Source organism: Lepisosteus oculatus, chromosome 4 (assembly GCF_040954835.1).
Source record: "Lepisosteus oculatus isolate fLepOcu1 chromosome 4, fLepOcu1.hap2, whole genome shotgun sequence".
In the NCBI taxonomy this organism is placed as follows: domain Eukaryota; kingdom Metazoa; phylum Chordata; class Actinopteri; order Semionotiformes; family Lepisosteidae; genus Lepisosteus; species Lepisosteus oculatus.
Genome location: NC_090699.1, coordinates 34,218,999 through 34,237,421, shown reverse-complemented (window position 1 = coordinate 34,237,421; position 18,423 = coordinate 34,218,999). Strand labels below are relative to the sequence as shown.

At 38.0% G+C, this 18,423-nt stretch overlaps 1 protein-coding gene across 30 annotated transcripts in view; it reads left to right on the top strand.

Annotated features, from left to right (window-relative positions):
* Window positions 1-18,423, top strand: part of LOC102698616 (sorbin and SH3 domain-containing protein 1) — a 185,985-nt gene that overhangs the window by 159,558 nt on the left and 8,004 nt on the right. For 20 of the 30 annotated variants that reach the window (XM_069189125.1, XM_069189127.1, XM_069189128.1 and 17 more), the window contains 10 exons: window positions 4,173-4,351; window positions 6,166-7,626; window positions 8,449-8,537; window positions 9,702-9,938; window positions 11,695-11,741; window positions 12,484-12,598; window positions 13,268-13,393; window positions 14,073-14,267; window positions 15,497-16,087; window positions 16,825-16,950. In XM_069189125.1, coding sequence (XP_069045226.1) covers window positions 4,173-4,351; window positions 6,166-7,626; window positions 8,449-8,537; window positions 9,702-9,938; window positions 11,695-11,741; window positions 12,484-12,598; window positions 13,268-13,393; window positions 14,073-14,267; window positions 15,497-16,087; window positions 16,825-16,950 — 3,166 coding nt within the window. The remainder of the gene's footprint in view (window positions 1-4,172; window positions 4,352-6,165; window positions 7,627-8,448; window positions 8,538-9,701; window positions 9,939-11,694; window positions 11,742-12,483; window positions 12,599-13,267; window positions 13,394-14,072; window positions 14,268-15,496; window positions 16,088-16,824; window positions 16,951-18,423) is intronic. The other 10 variants (XM_069189120.1, XM_069189124.1, XM_069189139.1 and 7 more) reach the window with 10 other exon arrangements.

Here is an 18,423-nt window from a genome sequence, read left to right as displayed (position 1 = left end):
TTTGAAATAATCAGTTATTTAATTCAATTATTTTTATTACTTATATGGAATGTATTATCCCTTTTGTTTTGAGTATTCTTACAGCTCATAATGTAGTTGGTTTATTCAAAGCAGTAAAGGGCTGCTATATATAATGTGCCTTTTTTTCAAATGTGTCCTTACTTGAGATGAGAAAACAGTTTTGTCGCAACCCTTGATAGTTTATGTAGATTCTGAGCTCTGTTAGTATATTTACTAGTATGAATCAGTATTTACACATTTATGAATTTATGCATCCCACCTGAGTTTATGCATCTCATAAGGGGAATTCACAAAAGACTAGAAGTTAACCTAAAAAATAAGTGAAATAAAAAATAGAAGTGTTTTAAAAAGGCTCAACATATTAATTAAAAGTGTTAAGTGAATAAGATGATTATGTCTTCCTGAATAGTAATAATATGTTTTGCATTTAAATGTTATTAAATTGTTTTAATAAAAACATATTAAATATTATTTTAAATTTTCCTAAGGATCCCACTGCAGGTTTCAAAACAGAATAGAGTTCTTTTGGTCCAAACTTAATAAGAAAATATTAAGCTTGATTTTGCAAATATGTCTTAAAGTAAGTCTACATTATATTTAATTGTGCCTACACTTGGTGAAACACCAAATTTCCAGTCCGACAGAAAGTTCACTTTCATGGCCAGAGGATTTTGAGCTTAGATTCTTACCATGCAACCTAAATAAGATCAGGCAGTCACCTCTCAGTAAGTTTCTTTTGAATGATAATTTGGCTTTTCAACATCATCTTTTAAAAAATTCATGGACATTTTTAAAATTTAAATATCTACCTTAGAATGTGTCTGTTTTTTCAGTTCCAGTTAAATATTTCCATTTTTGAACAACATGCTAATGACTAGATGACACAATGGTGATGGCACAGGTGTTGTTTTCTTTGCAAAGCTTACCCTCTAAAGCTGTAAACCAATAAATAATAAGTAAAAGATTAAATAAAATGTGCCAAGATCGGTAGATACATATTTAGACATTACTTTGTAACCTATATAGCTTTTGTTTCACTCATTGTAATGTACAGTAGGGATTAAGCCAATAATATCCTCTGAGTATTATGAATTAAAAAATGATGCTATCCAAGTAAGTAATCTTGTCCTAAATCATCTTGCTTCCAGATTTGTAGTCTTGTTCCTTTTCTGTGATATTACAACTCATTAGTGATGATACCTTTATATTCTCTGCAGTTTTAATAGGAAAATGACAGACTGAGGAGAATGAACCAGAGCCACATTTCACCACCCATTAAATAGTCCAAACCTGACCAGCATGTTAATTCAGTCTGCCTATTAACAGAAAAATAGATAAGATATCTTAAGAATATTTGTATAGCAGTAAGGTACTACTAAGGGAAGTTCTTTAAGTCCACTAAAAATACATAGCTTACTGTGTTTTAATATACTTTTGTCTAGAAAGAAACATGCTGTATATATATTATCTCATGTACATAACTACCACTGGAGAAGTGTTAAAAATATGGATCATCATGACACTTAGTTTTTACTATTTCTTTTGTTTCAAACGTAGGCAATGTTTAAATAACACAGAAGGTGATGCTTTTAAAAAAACATCACCTGTTCAAAACAAAAAAAAAGTTCATCACAGGCCTCCTAAGTGGCTCAACTTGTAAGGGTGCTTGCCAGAGTGGAGGCTGAGCTCTGAACCTGGGTGGTATCACTAATCATCTGTGACTGACTTTACCCAGGCAGTGGTGCTCGACTAGCGTCTGAGTGCTGCAGACGGTAACATGGGATTAGCAAGCAAAGACCCTCTCAGGTCTGAGCAACACAGCAAGCCCTGCTGTAATTCTGATATCAGTTCTGACCCAGGGTGATGTCCTGTTCAAATACAGATGGCTTCAAAGTGGATGAGTTGGAGGGGTTAACCCACACTTCCTCATTCTCCCCTGTGCATGATCACAGGGTTCATAGTTGCATAAATATGTGCTGTGATTTTTGTTCTGTAGAATGTGTGAAAAACCAAACTCATTGTCCATTGAGAATTATTGACTGAAATTACAGATCCTTCACACAGAATTACAATTGTTGCTTATTCTGTATGAACCTTTCAGCTTGTTTATCTCACTCAGGATTATTACTTTTCTTTTCATGTATGGTTTGGAGTAAAGCTCTTCAAAAGTAGAAGACTGGGCTAAATGATTTGCATTTCACTTTTTGTCTGTAGATTTAATCTTTCTCAGGCTTCATACACCTGTTGACATTATCTTAAAACTGAATTACAGTTTAATGTTATTGAGAAATAGTGTTTTGTGTATCTTGCATTACCTAATGTGTTTCTAGTGATATCCAGTCCCCAAAAGGCGCTTGTCTCTGTTCATCTAAGTTTTGGGCTGTTTATAAGCTTTATGCATCACCTCACACCATGTTTATTCCTCTTGCCATTTTGACAGACAACAAAATCTGGTTTCTTACTGGATGCCTGCAAGTGTTGATATTTATTAGCACTGAGATTTAGTGTGCAGCTTTACAATGGGAGGTACGAGCCAATAACTATATTTTAATAGATTATTTTATATATTCATATATTTTAATATCCATATTTTATAAGGGTGTACTGTACATATCTACACATGATAAAATCTCATGTATACCATATACAGTACATGCAAAGAAAAATAGTGATAATATACTACAGCCCATCTTTCCTGGGGCTCATGTGTGTGAGGACACTGCTGAATAGAAAATTATGTGGAACAGATCTACCTTAAAAGTGTTCATTGTGTATATCTCTCCCTATTTAAATGATGACATTTCTGATGAGAGGAAGTATTTGTACTTTCAGTCCCGTGATATTAGCAGTGGTACTGTATATTAGTACAAAGAAAGTGGGAGGGCATCTCCGAGAGTTCAAAGCCTCCTTTGTATGAGATCGCAGTGCTTTCTTTTTAATCAGCAACTCTTAATGCCAGGTCTGTGCATCTGCCTAGCTATAAACTTATGATTGATATTCTAGTAAATACCCCTCAGTGCAGGGGTCAGTACCTTTCAAGATCAGGTTATAAGGTTTTGGTGAGTCACATAAAGTGGTGCCTCTACTCTGTTACTTTTGTCAGGACTGAGTTCAGAGTGGCAACATACAGTATGTACATGGTGAAGAACTCTTGACATAGTGACCAAAATGTGCACAATGGTCTCAATGAATTCTTGCTAGTAAATTATGCACCTGTGTCTTAATTCTGGGTGCTCCCTCCATTTTATATTTATAGCATATGTTTTTGCTACTTGCATGTAATACTCTGTCCTTCTCATCTGTCATTTATCTAAATGTTACTGAAATGTAATTGCGTTTTCTACGGAGTTTGATCATTTTTCTATTATGGTCTCATATGTATTATTTAAAAATTAATTTAATAAACAGTATTAATTTAATAAACGAGCCATTATCTTTTAATCATTTTAGTGATTGATGTTTCCCCTTTTCATTACATTTTTATTGTTGTTTCATTCTACTGTTATGTGGGGGCAGAAAAGCTTTGTTCATAAGCCTTTAGAGTCATGGCTGACAGGTTGTGGGTTCAAGTCCCCACTACAGACACTGTGCTTGTGTGAGGGACTTGACGCTAGTTGTCCCAGTCCACCCAGCTGTATAAGGGGGGACCGGCATTGCTGGGCAGTGATCCCTATGATGGACCAGTGTACCATTCAGGGGTGGAATCATGTGCCCTCTAGCCTGCTTAACGCTACAGAAAACAGGATCAGCTCTGGTCTAATAAGCCTCTGTGGCTTGGAATGGAAAGATACCTTTTTTCTTTCATAATACTCAAAAGACTGATATAAGTTGTAATAACCTTCGCTGTCCACTTCATTGGCCTTTTTAATACCCTTTTTAAACCTTGTACATATACTGTATACAGTAGCCTCCTTTGTGACGCATCTGATGTAGACTAGATTTCATAACAATGTTTTATACTGCACTTGTTTAGGACAAGTTCTGTTACAGAATGTGTGGGAGCTGACCTGGGCTGAATGACTGTTAACCATTCCAGAATGTTCTTATTGGATTAAAATATTACATAGAAACCAAAGGGGCAAATGAAATTGTATTGTTTTTATTGTTTATAAAGAGAAAAACATTTGTTGTTTTCTTTTCTCTCCTCACAGCTCAATGTATACACCCAACTACCATGTTGTGAGAAAAGACAGTGAGCTGGCAGCTAGTGAGTCTGGAGGCTCTGAAAGTGAACGTCTCATTTACAAGAGTGTCCTGGAAGGTGGTGATATCCCATTGCAAGGTCTGAGTGGTCTAAGCAAGCGTCCTTCCAGCTCCTCTTCCACAAAAGGTAGGCAATGACTGACAGGGACATACATCTTTGAAATCGTTGGCCATAAGTGAACCACTATCAGAAACTACTATACAATATTGTGAAACTTTCAAAATCTCAAGATTCAAAACATAAACCCCTGCATTCTGGTATTTTTCTTTTTTCCTTAGTCATTCATATGTGTTTTTTTTGTTGTATCTTCTTCAGTTATGACAGCTATAATAAATTATCTGTTTTTGTTCTTCAGTGATTAACTACTACATTCATTAACATGGATCCTTACTTTAAAACCACAGTGTGTGAAGGAGTTGTAAAGGTACTGAATAGTACCAAAAACACTGCTGTTTAGTTTGTTCAGAAATATTGTCTTACAAAACTGAAATATTAAGGCTTGACCACATGTTGGTGGTTTTTCATTGAAGTGTATCAATGGCCTTCTGACGAAGTAAACCTTCGCACCAGGTTTTAGGTTTGTACATTACAATAAGCAGTTGTGTAGTTGTGTCAAGGCTTGGATTTATTCTGTGGCTTGATTGAAATTATTGGCCAGTAAGTTTTTTTTTTCCACACGACAATAGACCTAAATAATAAAATGCTTAATAATTCTCAGTGTCTTCTTAAAAACATGTTAATTATTAACATTTGTCCATAATTATAAGTTATTAGAGAAATAATTAATAAGATAATTGAATGTGATTTAAAAATCTGGTTTTCATTTTGCAGCATTTCAGATTTGGAATTTTGTTATAAATTGCCTAAAGCTGCAATAGCAAGCCACTTTTTGTACTTGCTGTTATATTAAAGGGTTAAAATTAAAATACCATTTGAATTAGGCTGGTGTGCGAAGACAATGAGATAATGTTATTATATAATCTCATGTGGTAGCTCTAAAGTCTTGCAAATATGTTTTGAATCTTTGTTTCTGGACTTTAAGTCTGTAGGGCATATCTAAATAATAAAAAAACATGCAACAGACTGTTGTGCAAAAGACAGCATCGTGTATTGAGATCATACCAACTGCTTTATAGAAGGGATGTCCAGTCCTGGTCCTGAGGAGCTGTTTTCTGCAGGTTTCTAGGTGTATGTAAATCAGATTGCAGCTGAAGAGCTAAGGGATATTGATTAATTTGTCCATTTAAGCTAACAATGAAGTGTGTTCGGATTTAAGAATAGAGTTGGAATGAAAACCCGCAGACCCTAGACAGGACTGGACACCCTTAATTTATGGAAAAATTTCAAATCCAAAGTACTACAGTTGTTTCTCATTGTTAGTGCTTATTTTAACATGGTGAAACATACAACCAGTGTCCAGTTTTCCTGTTTTTCATATGTTTTTCATAGCACATCACCATCTGTCAAGTGTGGGGAACATTTTCATTTCTTGTCCTTTGAGGTTACCTAAAAGCTGCCAGGCATAAATTAATATACCTGCATTTCTTCTTGCTCTTAAGGAGGAGGCTATTCCTACTGTTTGACAGAGGTTAATTGGTACCAAGTTAATAATTGATCCAGCTATGGAACAAGAAAAAAATGCTTTAACAATTCACTTTGATATGTTTTTTTTTTTCATTTTGTATGTGTTTCTGTCTCGCCTGTAGATAATTAAATGTAAAAACTTTGTTTTTTTCTTGTTTTTCTGTGAAACTCTGAAAATTGATCTCTGCAATCGCTGCATGTGTTTGGTTGGCCCCACTATCAGCCTCTCTTGAGTTTTCAAAGTCAATCACACATTCAAGAATGTGGTCAGTCAGCATACATCAAACTGTGATCAATGCTGAATTATATTTCACCTAATAGACTGTATTTATTCTATTGTTCTGCATGCTTACCAGTGGATCATAAAGGTGGGAATGCTTACATCATTTCACCTTCTTCTTCTGTAAATAGCAGATCAGTTATTGCTAGTAATGCGCTAGTTTATAAATGTAAGCATAAGAAGCCATTGTCAGCCGCCAAAGCCTGCATTTCTGAAATCCTCCCCTCCAAATTCAAGCCGAAACTGGTGCCTTCTGGCAGTGGGTATCAAGAGAGGGAAGTACCTGCTGTGACACACCCCAAAGCTCACAGCTGCGAAGACCTTCATGATGGCAGCTCCTTCTTTGACAGCAAGAGGGCAGTACCGAGAGAGGTGAGGCAGAGTGCGGATTCCCTGCTGCTTCAGGAAGGAAGTACAATCGGGAGGCGGGAAGGCAGCACCACCAGCCTTCAAGAGTACAGCTGCCAGAAAAGTGCCATCCCTCCGCGGAAGAGCAGCCCTGAGTTTGCTGCCATGTACAAAAACATGCACTACGTCCACCGCCCGAGGTCGCAGGGTTCCAGTCCTGGGGGGAGCGTGCGCAGCCTGGCCTCACAGTTCGAGAGAGAACACAATGGGTATGGAGAGCCAGGAGAAGGGGAAGGCCTTGAGCGTGTCCCCCGTCACACTGTGTCCTCCAGGGTTACAGAGTTTGAGCAGATAATCCAGCGCTCATGCTCCCTGCCCACTTTAGACAGTACCTACAATGCTCAGAGCCCTGGCCAGTCCCGTATGGCTTCAGCTTTCTCAGCTGAGTCTTTGCTTACAGAGCCCCCAAAGAGGGAAAAGGAGGAGACAGAGAGGCAGGAAGAGGTAAAGATAATGGTAAAAGGAGCTTGTCTCTCAGAGAGTGAGGTAGCAGAAGAGCTAGCTTCTTCAGAGTTCAGTGACATGGTACCAGTGGACTCCCTCTCCACTGGCACTGAAACAGAGATTGACCGACTTTCTAATGCCTCTGCGGAGAGCTCTGCTAGCAGTAGCATCTTTCCTACCCACCACCACAAACCCAGCAAATGCAAAGGGGCCTGCCCTGCCTCTTACACCAGGTTTACCACCATCCGCAGGCATGAGAAGCAACAGGCCAAAGTCCAGGCTAAGCTAAGCACCCAAGAAAACAAGAATGTCTTCCCCAGAAACCTCTTTCTCATGGGCCCCATGCCCTTCCGGTTGAAGAAGCCACTGCAACAGCAGGAAGTGAAAAGAACCACGGCTGTGACTGTCACACGGAACCCACCTAACAGCCTGAAAGTAGACCAAGTGGATCACGGTACCCTGCAGGGTGTGTTGACAGAAGGCAAACCCATCATCCCACAGCGACAGTCCTCCTTGGAGGCAGTAGAGAGACTAAGTGCTGGAGACACACACCAAGAAGGCTCGCTTTCTTCCCCCAATGGGTGCTATGATGGTGTCTCTAATGGCAACAGTTGTTCGTTTGCTCTGGATGGCTTGGATCCCAACAACAATCCGCAACAGCTGGTGATGGGAGCATACCTCAGAGGTGGCTATTCCCGTACTTTGCAAGTGTCACTCCCATCTGTGTGGCCACTCATTTTGTTTGACCTATTTGTCCTTCCACCTGTGCTTTCTCTCTGTCTTCACACAGTGGTATTGCAATCTTCATTCCAGTCTGTCTGTCGTTTTGCTACCCGTTTTGATTGGCATCTTACCAGTGAATCCGTTTTTTCCTGTGTCATTTTTTGGATTTATAGGCAATGTCTAAATTAAACGTATTCAAATACATGGCAAAAAAATTGTAGTGGGTGATGGTTGTTGTGTGGAGAGATTACTGCAAACTTTGGTCATGTATTAGTGTCTATACATACTGTGTATATGTATGAATACATATATGTATATACACAAAGTTGTGTGCCATTGAAAACCTTTTCTTTATTTATTTCCTGTGGTATGCAACCTACAGTCTCCTCTCGCCTTACTGTATATGTAGGCTAAAATAAATAAAGCACCTGGGGTTATCTGCCTTTTGCCTGGTCATAGACTTGTTTTCTTTTACATTTTTGTTACACATTGAGGTTTACATTTAGTACTCTTGACATTCATCTCAGTGCTCATTACCATTTTTTGTTAAAACTGCCAAATTGCATTATTCTTATGCTTATTACATATCAGCTGGGCTGTTTTCTTTGAGGACTATCACTTGCAAAATGATTGTTAACAACACTAAATGTAATGCCTGCTCTTAGTGTCTCACTGTATATTTATATAGGAGAATGCCGAAGCCGACTTTAAAAGAAAGTCAGTGATTGAGAAAGGGTGAATGTCTTTTAACTGTGAAAAGTACCAATTCTTCTCATCTTTTAAGTAGACTCTGATTCTCCGCGCCATTTTGCTCCTATGGAGCATTCAGAATATCCAGAAGACCTTGTCCGCAGACGCTATGATGACAAAGAGGTAATCTTTAATATAAACTTTTTTAGATAAAGGTTCAAGTTGCACCTTATTGAGTGTTCATGCCATTGCAATCCAGTGAACTAAAGTTACTTGTAACTAGATTAAAGTGTTTTAGTTGTCTATGTATTTCAGAGGTTTATGCTGATAGACTTTAAGATTAATAATTTGATTAGAATTTCTGCTTTTCTGTTTCTTCAATATTTATTATAGTTCAAATTCTGGCACTTAAGAGCAAACAATAACAATTACAGTATAATCCTAAGATTATTACAATATTTAAGTTATTAGATAATATTTTTAGATAATGTGATAATTAGAAAATGCTTTGAGTTGAGAAAACTGTTGCTTCAGATACAGATTCTAAGATATTTGTACGTTTTTAAAAATTGAGTTCCTGAATGTAAGAACTTTAAAGGCAGCACAGTATCTAGAAATAAGGATAATAAGTGTGTTCGCTCTCTACTCCACTCTAAATTACCCTCCTTTAGTCAGAAAGCAGGAGCATGGAATGGAAGGTGCTTGTGATTCAGAATTGTCTGGGCCTGCTCTTTTAATCAGAGTAGTCTGGAGTTGTTTTCCTGCTTCTTTTCCACTGTGACTGTGCTGTCTTGAGTGGGTTGGCTTTTTTGCTAAAGTTGAGAGAGGAATGCCTCAGAACAGTCTTTGTTTCTGTTCAGTGGCCATGTGTCTGTCCTTTCCAACTTTCTGTTCCAAATAGCAAAGTATGGAATTTCCAGCGGTCAGAATGCAGCAGTTGATAAAAGGGGTTCAATTTAAAATGACAAGTACAGCCTAAATACTGTAGTGGCTTTCTTGGATTAATGAGACTAACAGTAATGTATTAAGTCTAAATGTGCAATACAAACAGTTAAGAAGCAGTGACAAATTTTACAGAACTGCTAAGGTGTTTTCATTGTGACTGAATGTTTTGTTCAAAACTAATAAACTGATTGACATTATTATAAGACATTTAATATAAATGTTTCTTTATTCCACCCAATCACTCTTTATGCTCATTACTATAGTTTAACCTTTTTATATTAGTATCATTTTACACACACAAAAACACACACATATATGCATTCTACATATGTGTTTGTCACTGTAATCCCAGGACATTTAAAAAATAATAAAATCATTAACTTTATGCAATTTCCACGGCAGAAACTGTTAGAGGAGCAAAGAAGACTTAAGCGCGAACAAGAGGAGGCTGATATTGCATCTAGACGACACACTGGACTCTTTCTAACTCACCATCAGTTTATCACTAATGACCGATTTGGAGACCTCCTTAACGTTGATGATGCAGATAAGAGGAAATCTGGGTCCGAGGTCTGTTCCACTCACCTCAATCCGCTGCTTGACCCAAAGCAAGATTTGCCTCCCACATTATGTAATGCTGTAGGTCAACATCCGCTTCCAAGACTCGGAGCTCCCTGTGTAGAATTCTGCTTCCAAAATTAACCTGGCTGCTGCTTCTGGTACATGATGGTTCACACTGCCTGCTGTCATGGCATGTCTGCATCCCAGATGGCCAGAACTCCATGCTGATGCATGCGCCCAGGCATAACCCACATTCCATTCACCGCTAAAAAAAGACAAGTCGGGAACATCAGTTTTGTTTTTGGGGGCCATTCAAGATTAAATATACAGTATAGATATTAATGTGTGAAATGAATCTTGCTTGGCTCCCATAAAGCATTATTTTTCATTAAAGTGTTTTTGGCAGGCATAGCTAGGAAGTCGCTTGCTGATGTACTGTTTCCGTGTACTGTGCAGTCCTTCGAGCCTTCCACTTTTTTATCCATTCTCTTTTCTTAGTTTTCAGCCATCTTTTCAAAAGGTACCATTCAAATTCTCAGTAGCTGTTTTGAATGATGAGTGCTGTAAGTGGTAGCTAGAAGAAGGACAAAGCTGTTCACTTTCTGATGGTTGGGTTGTAGTCTATTCTATGAGATAGTGTAGTTAAGCTTTAAGCTTGGCCCACTGTTGGTGTCATTAAATATGATTAAGGCTGACAATCTGTTTGGGATAAAAAGAGTTTAATCCTGAGCAGAGTAGAGGCATTCCTGGGACTTCCACAATTCTTATTAATTTATCTTTTATAAAAGAATAAATATACTTTGGATCACCAAAGCAACTTATCTGGATTCCTTCATGGGCACAGAAAACCTAAAAAAGTATGTTATTGATCTTGTCAGTTGCCACAACAGCTGGCAATTAAAAAATCTTTTTTGTCAACTGTGTGACAAAGATCAGCATTTCCAGTATTACATGATTTGCATGATATAGCTAAGTAACTGTAACTCGGGGGTAGTTTTCTGAAGAGACATGCTACTATGCAATTTCAATTAAGGAATAGGGAGGGAACCCTCTAAAGTTAGACCTTTTTAAATCCAGTATTTATATCCCATTGTATAGGAAAGTAACTAAAGGAAAAAATGAACAAATTTAAAATGACAAGAGAAGAGATTAATGTATTTTGGCATATATGCACTGGAGCTGTACTGTGAAGGTCCAAAACTACAGTATGTTAATAGGGCTTTTTTTGTGCAGCTCACTGTTATAAAAGGACTTGTGGTTTTTTTTCCTTGATATATGGCAATGTTAACTTCACAGGCATCTTTAAAAGGAAAATTATCAATGGTCTTACACAGTCAACAGAACTCAAGATGGGCCAGGACTTCTGTGCAGAAGTTGACTCTTAGCTTGTACTTGCTTTCATCTACACCCATGCAGAGCATTTTACATTATTTTCAGTATACTGTATAAAAAAATAAGCATGTTATGCTATGTTGGATAAATTCACAGTCCAGTAAGTCAAGTTGAAATTGACCATAATCTCTTTGAACAACATCAAAGACATTTTCAGTCTCTTCACTGTATTTTGAATTTGGAAAATCAAAGTTGACACAGCCTCTGCAGTGCCAAGGTTAATGAAGAAATAGCATGAGATTTTAGGAAGCTACCACTAGATGTCATTAACCATCCACAGTCATCACTTCCTGATACTAATGCTTTATGTTTAGTTTTATATTTCATCTGCTGTACTGTTCTCTCTGTGTAGATCAGATTTCGCTTTTCAATACTCACTTCAACACCTAATTATTTTTCTTGTAACATGTCTCATTATTGTTTTTGTCTCTACAACCTACAGATGTCACCAGCTCGTGCCAGATTTGACTTTAAAGCTCAGACACTGAAGTGAGTACAGTTAAACAGAATCACTTATGACTGTGCGCACAAACCACTGTATGTTTGCACTAGTATTTTGTATATAAAAAGGAAAACATATTTGTTATTGTTTTTCTTTAGGTTCTAATAGAGATATTCTGTTCTACACTAATTTAAGTACCTCCTTGTTTTATTATTAACGTGGAATTGAGTATTTCAGTTTAAAAATGATAATGTAGATATAAGATTTCTACATTCAAATAATGTGATATAATTTAATATAAGTGGAGTCTCTTTGCATGTACACTGCATTGGAAGTCATATTTTACTGTAGTTCCTGAAGAAGTCAATGCAAAGAAGAATTTATTACCAGGAGGATTTAATTGTACTCTTGTTCTAAGACATTGTAATATAGTAGCTAAATGGGAAATAATTGCTTTCAATTCTCTGTTTACACAATCTGGAGAAAATAGTAAAAATATTTTAACCTGGTTGTCTTGACTCCTCCTGTTTCATACTTTAAAATCTTTCTACACATCCATCACAACTGGATTTTATGGTCATTTGTATAGAAAAGGGGAATTGTCAAAACAGGACTGCTTCTCTAAGGTGAGAATGGGCACTATTTGTGAAAACAAACCAACTGCTTAGTAGTTTTGTGTATATTTTGTGACCATCACCTATTTTTAGGTGCATTTTATGTACTGTAACAGCAATATCAGTGATCTAGTAGGTTTCTAATTCCCTTTGTATTGGGCTGATGTTCTGCTAGGGAACTGCCTTTCCAAAAAGGAGACATTGTCTACATCTATCGTCAGATTGATCAGAACTGGTATGAAGGAGAGCATCATGGAAGAGTGGGGATCTTTCCCCGCACTTATGTGGAGGTAACTGGACATCTATTATAGTATATAAATTGACTTAACATGACAAAATATTTAAAAGTCTATTAAATCCATTTATAACTGTTAAGATACTGTAAAGGTTTGTATTATTTACTAAAGATTGAGTTTTAATGTGAAGCTTAATGCAACTTTAAATAAAGAATACATTTTAAAAAGTGTTTTAGGTGAAACTTATGCAAAGTCTCATCTTACTGTGTAATCAAGTCACTGCTATTTCTAATTAGTGGGAATATATTAAGGACACAGTATTTTATTCATAACTGCATAATTGTGGTATACAAAGTTTCTGTTCCACCCAGATTGCACAAAGTGTACTATTGTCAGTTTTTTACCCCTCACTGAGAAAGAATGTAATTAGCATCCCTACAGGTTAAATTAATATCTTTGTAGGGCTTAAAACTTCAATTTGTGGCCAGTCTCACAGAATATAGAGCACATACTGTAACTCTAATGTAGTGAGATGCAAACTGACCGAAAATTAATTAGTTCAGGTGGGTAGCTGTGTCAACATGTGTAGGCTGCATAAAAACAAGTAATAGGTTTATTCCATGCTGAAAAGAGAACAAAGAAAACACAATGTTTCGTCCGTGGTGTGTCAAAACTTCATTAATTAATACAAAATGAATTAGCTGCCTTTGTTTATTGTTTTAGATCCTGCCACCAACAGAGAAGGCCCAGCCCAAAAAGTCAGCCCCAGTCCAGGTTCTGGAGTATGGAGAGGCCCTGGCTAGGTTTAACTTCACAGGGGACACAATTGTTGAAATGTCCTTCAGGAAGGTAAGTGCAGTATTCCCTGTCCTGAAACAACTGGCGCTTAAATTCCATTTGTACCCACTGGTATTAGATGAAGATACTGTTTGTTTTAGATTTGTCAGCCCCTTTCATGCTTCTAATAAAAAATAAAATACACCTGAACTTATTAACTCATTCAGAAAAACATTTGTCCAAGGTTAATTTTGGTTGATATCGTTTTGGGGGTTATTGAGAGCAGCCCTCTGCATCTTGTACTACTGCCTCTCATTTCTTGAGGATAGAAGTACAAGATCCTTCTTATAGGTTTTTTTTGCTTAGCATAAAAGGTACTTAAAACAATACTTTTCAAGTTTTGTATGTTTGATGTTTATGACATTTATAGTGTTAGCATTAAATAGTTTTAATTTTTAATTTTTAAAGAATTATAGATTCATTTGGATTTCCTCTATTGCTGTCAAAGGACTTGTTTCATCTTCCATATTACGGCATCATTTACTGATCAGTGTACATTTGCAATTTTGCCTCAGTGTGTGGTTTGTCCCAGTGACGTTTTCTGTTTATTGACCATGTCAATAAATCTAATACCTTTTATTCCAAATTATTTTTGAAATTGTAAATTAAATAAAACCAGATTACCTGATGAGTCTTTCACTCTCCTTGATGGAAGGGTTTTAAATCCCAGCTGCTTCCCATTCTGTTGCAGGGAGAGAGAATCACACTGATCCGCAGGGTGGATGAGAACTGGTATGAGGGCAAAGTCTCAGGCACCAGTCGGCAGGGAATCTTCCCAGTCACCTATGTGGAGGTTCTCAAACGGCCTCGTGTTAAGAACGGAGTGGATTACCCAGACCCCCCAGTGAGCCAGTCTCCCAATCGCAGCCACACTGCATCACCGCAGGTACAGTACACCTCTAACCTCAGGCCTGAGAGAGAGGGTTCACAGCTGTTGTGTTAAGGCTTAATGACTAACAAATGCAGCACAAAGTCTGTTCATTATTTAAACACCTATTTCTTGGGATATTTCTTAAATTAATTTAACTTTAGTTACAATAAATAATGTGCTGAAGGTTGTCAATAGGGCTTTATTGCCATTTGCACACAATAAATTAATATAATAGCAAAACTGAAGAGAGAATGAAGTACAATATACAGTTGCAAGAAAACATTTGTGTTTTTACATTACTCATAATTACTCATAAAATTGTGGTGTGATCTTCAGCTAAGTCACAAGAGACAAGGAGACAAGCAGATTGTGTGAAACTATGATTTAGTTGAAGATCAGACCACATTTTTATGAGTAATTAATGCAGAAATCCTGGTAATTCCAAAGGGTTCACAAACGTTGTCTTGCAACTGTACGTACAAGGATATACAGTAGTTTGTGACTGATGAAATTGGTCAGTTTGAATTACTAGTATATGTGTAGTGTACTGTACAGTATGTGTTTAGATTCTAGATCTGCACAGCCATATCTGGCAACTTGGTATACCTAAAGACTGGTTCTTAGCTATAGATGATCATTGAATTAACTATGAGAATCACGTAACTCCGATTAATTCAGTTACATTAGTTTTAATGTGTTCTGTAAATATGACTGGGTTAACTTCCTTGTCTCTGTAACTACACGTGATACTGTATATGTGGTAAAGAATTTTCTTTGGAAAAATGAGCTAGATAAAGGGAAAAGTATTTTAAAAAAGACTCCTAAAAAAGAGAGCCAACATGTTTCCAACTAATAAAGGTCCATCAAGTACTGTAGGTTTTAAAGGCCCATATTAACCTTAATATAAAATTAGTATTATACTATATCTAAGGACATTGAGGATGAATTCATCATTAGCAGATTCCAGATTCCATATACTGTAGGTTTATAATATAGCTTAATATAGACTTTGATTTTTAATTTATTTAAATTGTAATGCCTTTAAATTAAAGATTTCTCGAAAAGTACATTCTAAATCAAATATCATGTTTGTGACTTTACCAACGGAGTATATATACAAGTTACACTCATTAGACATTTTTTTAACATTGTTGCAGGTGCTTGTCTTCCTGCGGTGTGGCTTTACATTCTTCCCCTCTGCATTATTCATCTTTTTTCTTTTTTTTTCTCCTTCTTTCGTAAAGTGTGGCCACAACCGGCTGCTCTCTCCCACCCCTCCCCTGCGACGCGCCATCTCCCCTGAGGTGCAGGCCATCACCTCTGAGTGGATCTCCCTCACAGTGGGCCTGCCCCGCAGTGGCACCCCTGCTGCCACTCCCCCTCTCCCACCCCTGCCTGAGGGCTTCTACTCCTGTGGGGACTATATCTCTCCCTCCGCGGCCACCAGCCCAGTCCCTCCAGTCAGCAGCCCTCTGCGCAGCCCCTTGGGCCCCTCCCCTGCCAGCTCCCCGCTGCCCCCACCCTACCCCCCTCGCCCCCACTCCTCTTGCTTGGGCCCTGCTCCGTCTGTCACCTTCACGCCCCCCCAGGGAGAGGAGCTCCTCCGGCGCTCCGCGTCCCCCACGTGCTCCCCCAGCCTCGGCACCCCAAGAGGCTGGAGCCCCGAGGCGGGCTTTGTGGGAGGGAGCCCCCAGCAGAGGGGTCTGGCCATAGAGCTGGAGGAGAACCAGCTGTGCCAGGAGCTGCTCAATATTGTGCAGGGAGGAGAAGGCGCACAGGGAGGCAGGGAGAGCAGGCAGGAGGCCGTCAAAGAATGGCAGAGTAGCCCAGGAAAGGTATCCCCTGCATGGAGTGCAGTGTTGCAGTACTTAGATTCTTCTTTGTGTATTTGTACCTCAAAGGTCTCCTTTGAACTGGTTTTTGTAGCATGGTTGTTTTTGTACACACAGACTAGGATTATCGTTCTGGGTGATGAAGTAATATCAAAACAAATCTCTTGGCATAGCAATATAAAAGACATACTGTATGCATCAGAGTATTCCGTGTGCTTGGAAAAAAATTATCTAGCTGAATCTTTGTGAATATGCCAGAGAGATATTGTATGCATGGTTTGGAGAATCTTTTGTGTATTGCATGAAATTAAAGTCATTAAAGTCATTAGCTGCTGTCATATTTGAAATTATCTGCTCAAATCACTAAGCCTTCCTAAAAGAAGGTTCTGTTTTCCGATAAACATTTGCACGTGGATACTGTATATGTTCATAACTTAAAAAATGATCCCAATGTCTCCTCATCAACTAAATCATAGGGTGCCTTTAGTAGTGGAGGAAACTAAAAGAAGTCATCAGGTGTTGTATTGTTTAATCTGTTAACACCTAGCTTTGTAAAACTGAAGCTTAAGAGTGGTATCACACCTGTACCTATCTGTCAAGTGTAGTCGTGTCAGTTCGTTTTATGTATGTGACTAATATTATTTTTTATTCAGCGCATTCTGACTTAAGCAAACACAAACGAGAAGTAATAAAGCTTAAGATTCGACTTTCAAAATTAATAAATCCTTCTTTTCCTTAAGAGAGGAGACCTGAACAGGTCTATTCATAGCCCCCCTCCCCCAGCCTCCATCTGCACTGCCCTTCTCTCTCATCCTTCAGCCACACCTGTCAGAACCCCAGCTAGGCTCAGGCCTCCAGGGCCACAGGTAATACCATCAGTGACAGTCTCCTTCCCTTCCAAGAGCATGGCAGTGCCAAGTGTGCCTCAGTATACAGTTGTAATAACCTCCAGACTAACAAACATTCCTTTAACTCATTGGCTTAAATGGCTACTGTTGTACTGTTTGCAAAGTTAACAAGACTGAGAACCGATTCAGTCTTTGCTGTTCCATTTTCCTTTCATTCACACATAAAAATAACAGTTTTTATAACATTTTTATCTGTTAGATGGAATTGGACAGATGTTTTATTTCATGACTAGTGATATTAGACAGCAGCCTTACCACTTTCTACCCTGATCTCATCAGATTTCAGTAGAGTCTGTGTAAGCTGAACAAGACTGGGCCTGTTCATTACTGAGATGGGAGACTTTTCCTATTAGGAAAACAAGTTTGCTGCTGTAAAAGTTGAAGGTAGAACAGATTTTGATAGTTTTTCCCCTGGACGAGTACTCCAGTATGGTGCCTGTGTATGAAGTACAGTAATGTCTCTCCGACATTAAACTGGGTCCTGATAAATTGGTTAATTGAGATTCCATGGTACCATTTAAAAGAGTAGGGGTGTTAACCTTTATCTTGGCTAAATTCTACTCTGGACTTATGCAAGCTGTGCTTCCTAAATGTTCTCATTAATTCAATTGGTAGAGTTTTTTTACATTTCCTCTCCTGATCTATTGTCTAGTTATTGCTGATTTGCTTTGTAATTGTGTGTTGTGTAGTTACGGGTGTTCAAATGGCTGCCACATGTCACTCAGGAGTTAGTGCACTTTAGTGATGGATGATTTAGTGAGTCCCTTTAAAAAAAACATTTTGAGATTTTTTGGGCAAAAAAATCAAAGTGAAATCATTATTATTGTGTTATACTGAGAATCAAAACGAACACTATGCATATATGCTGGAAAGAGAAGAAAAGAAATCTTGTGTTTCTGTCACTATGGAATAAACCTGTACTTGTTGCTTTGGAGCCTACACATGCTGACACAGCTACCTACGTGAACTATCACATATGTTTTTAGAAAATTTACGTAATTTTGGTTCTTTTTCCAATTGTTCTGCATCATTGAGATTCAGTTAACTGGGGGCAAGCGATGAAGTGATTAAATTAGTTGAAGCTTGTTGAAAATCAGGAAGAAAAACACTGAAAGTATGTAAAATGCCCTGTTTATTACATAAACAATGCCTTCATGCCACTGGTTGGAGCATTACCTGATCTGGATTTACCAGTAATGGCACTGAGTCCTCTGAGTTTAATCTAATTTTTGTGTAGCCCACCCTGTACATCAGTGATTGTGCCACAAAAGTGGAGAACGATCTACAAATTGTTGTGTACAAAAGATAAATCCATTTGGAGGTCCAAGTGTGATGATCTGGACCACTTGTGATTTATGGCACCCTGACTGCCGGGCACTAAATTGTCCAAGTCATGGGACATCAATTACTATCTTTTGTAGTTCATTCTGT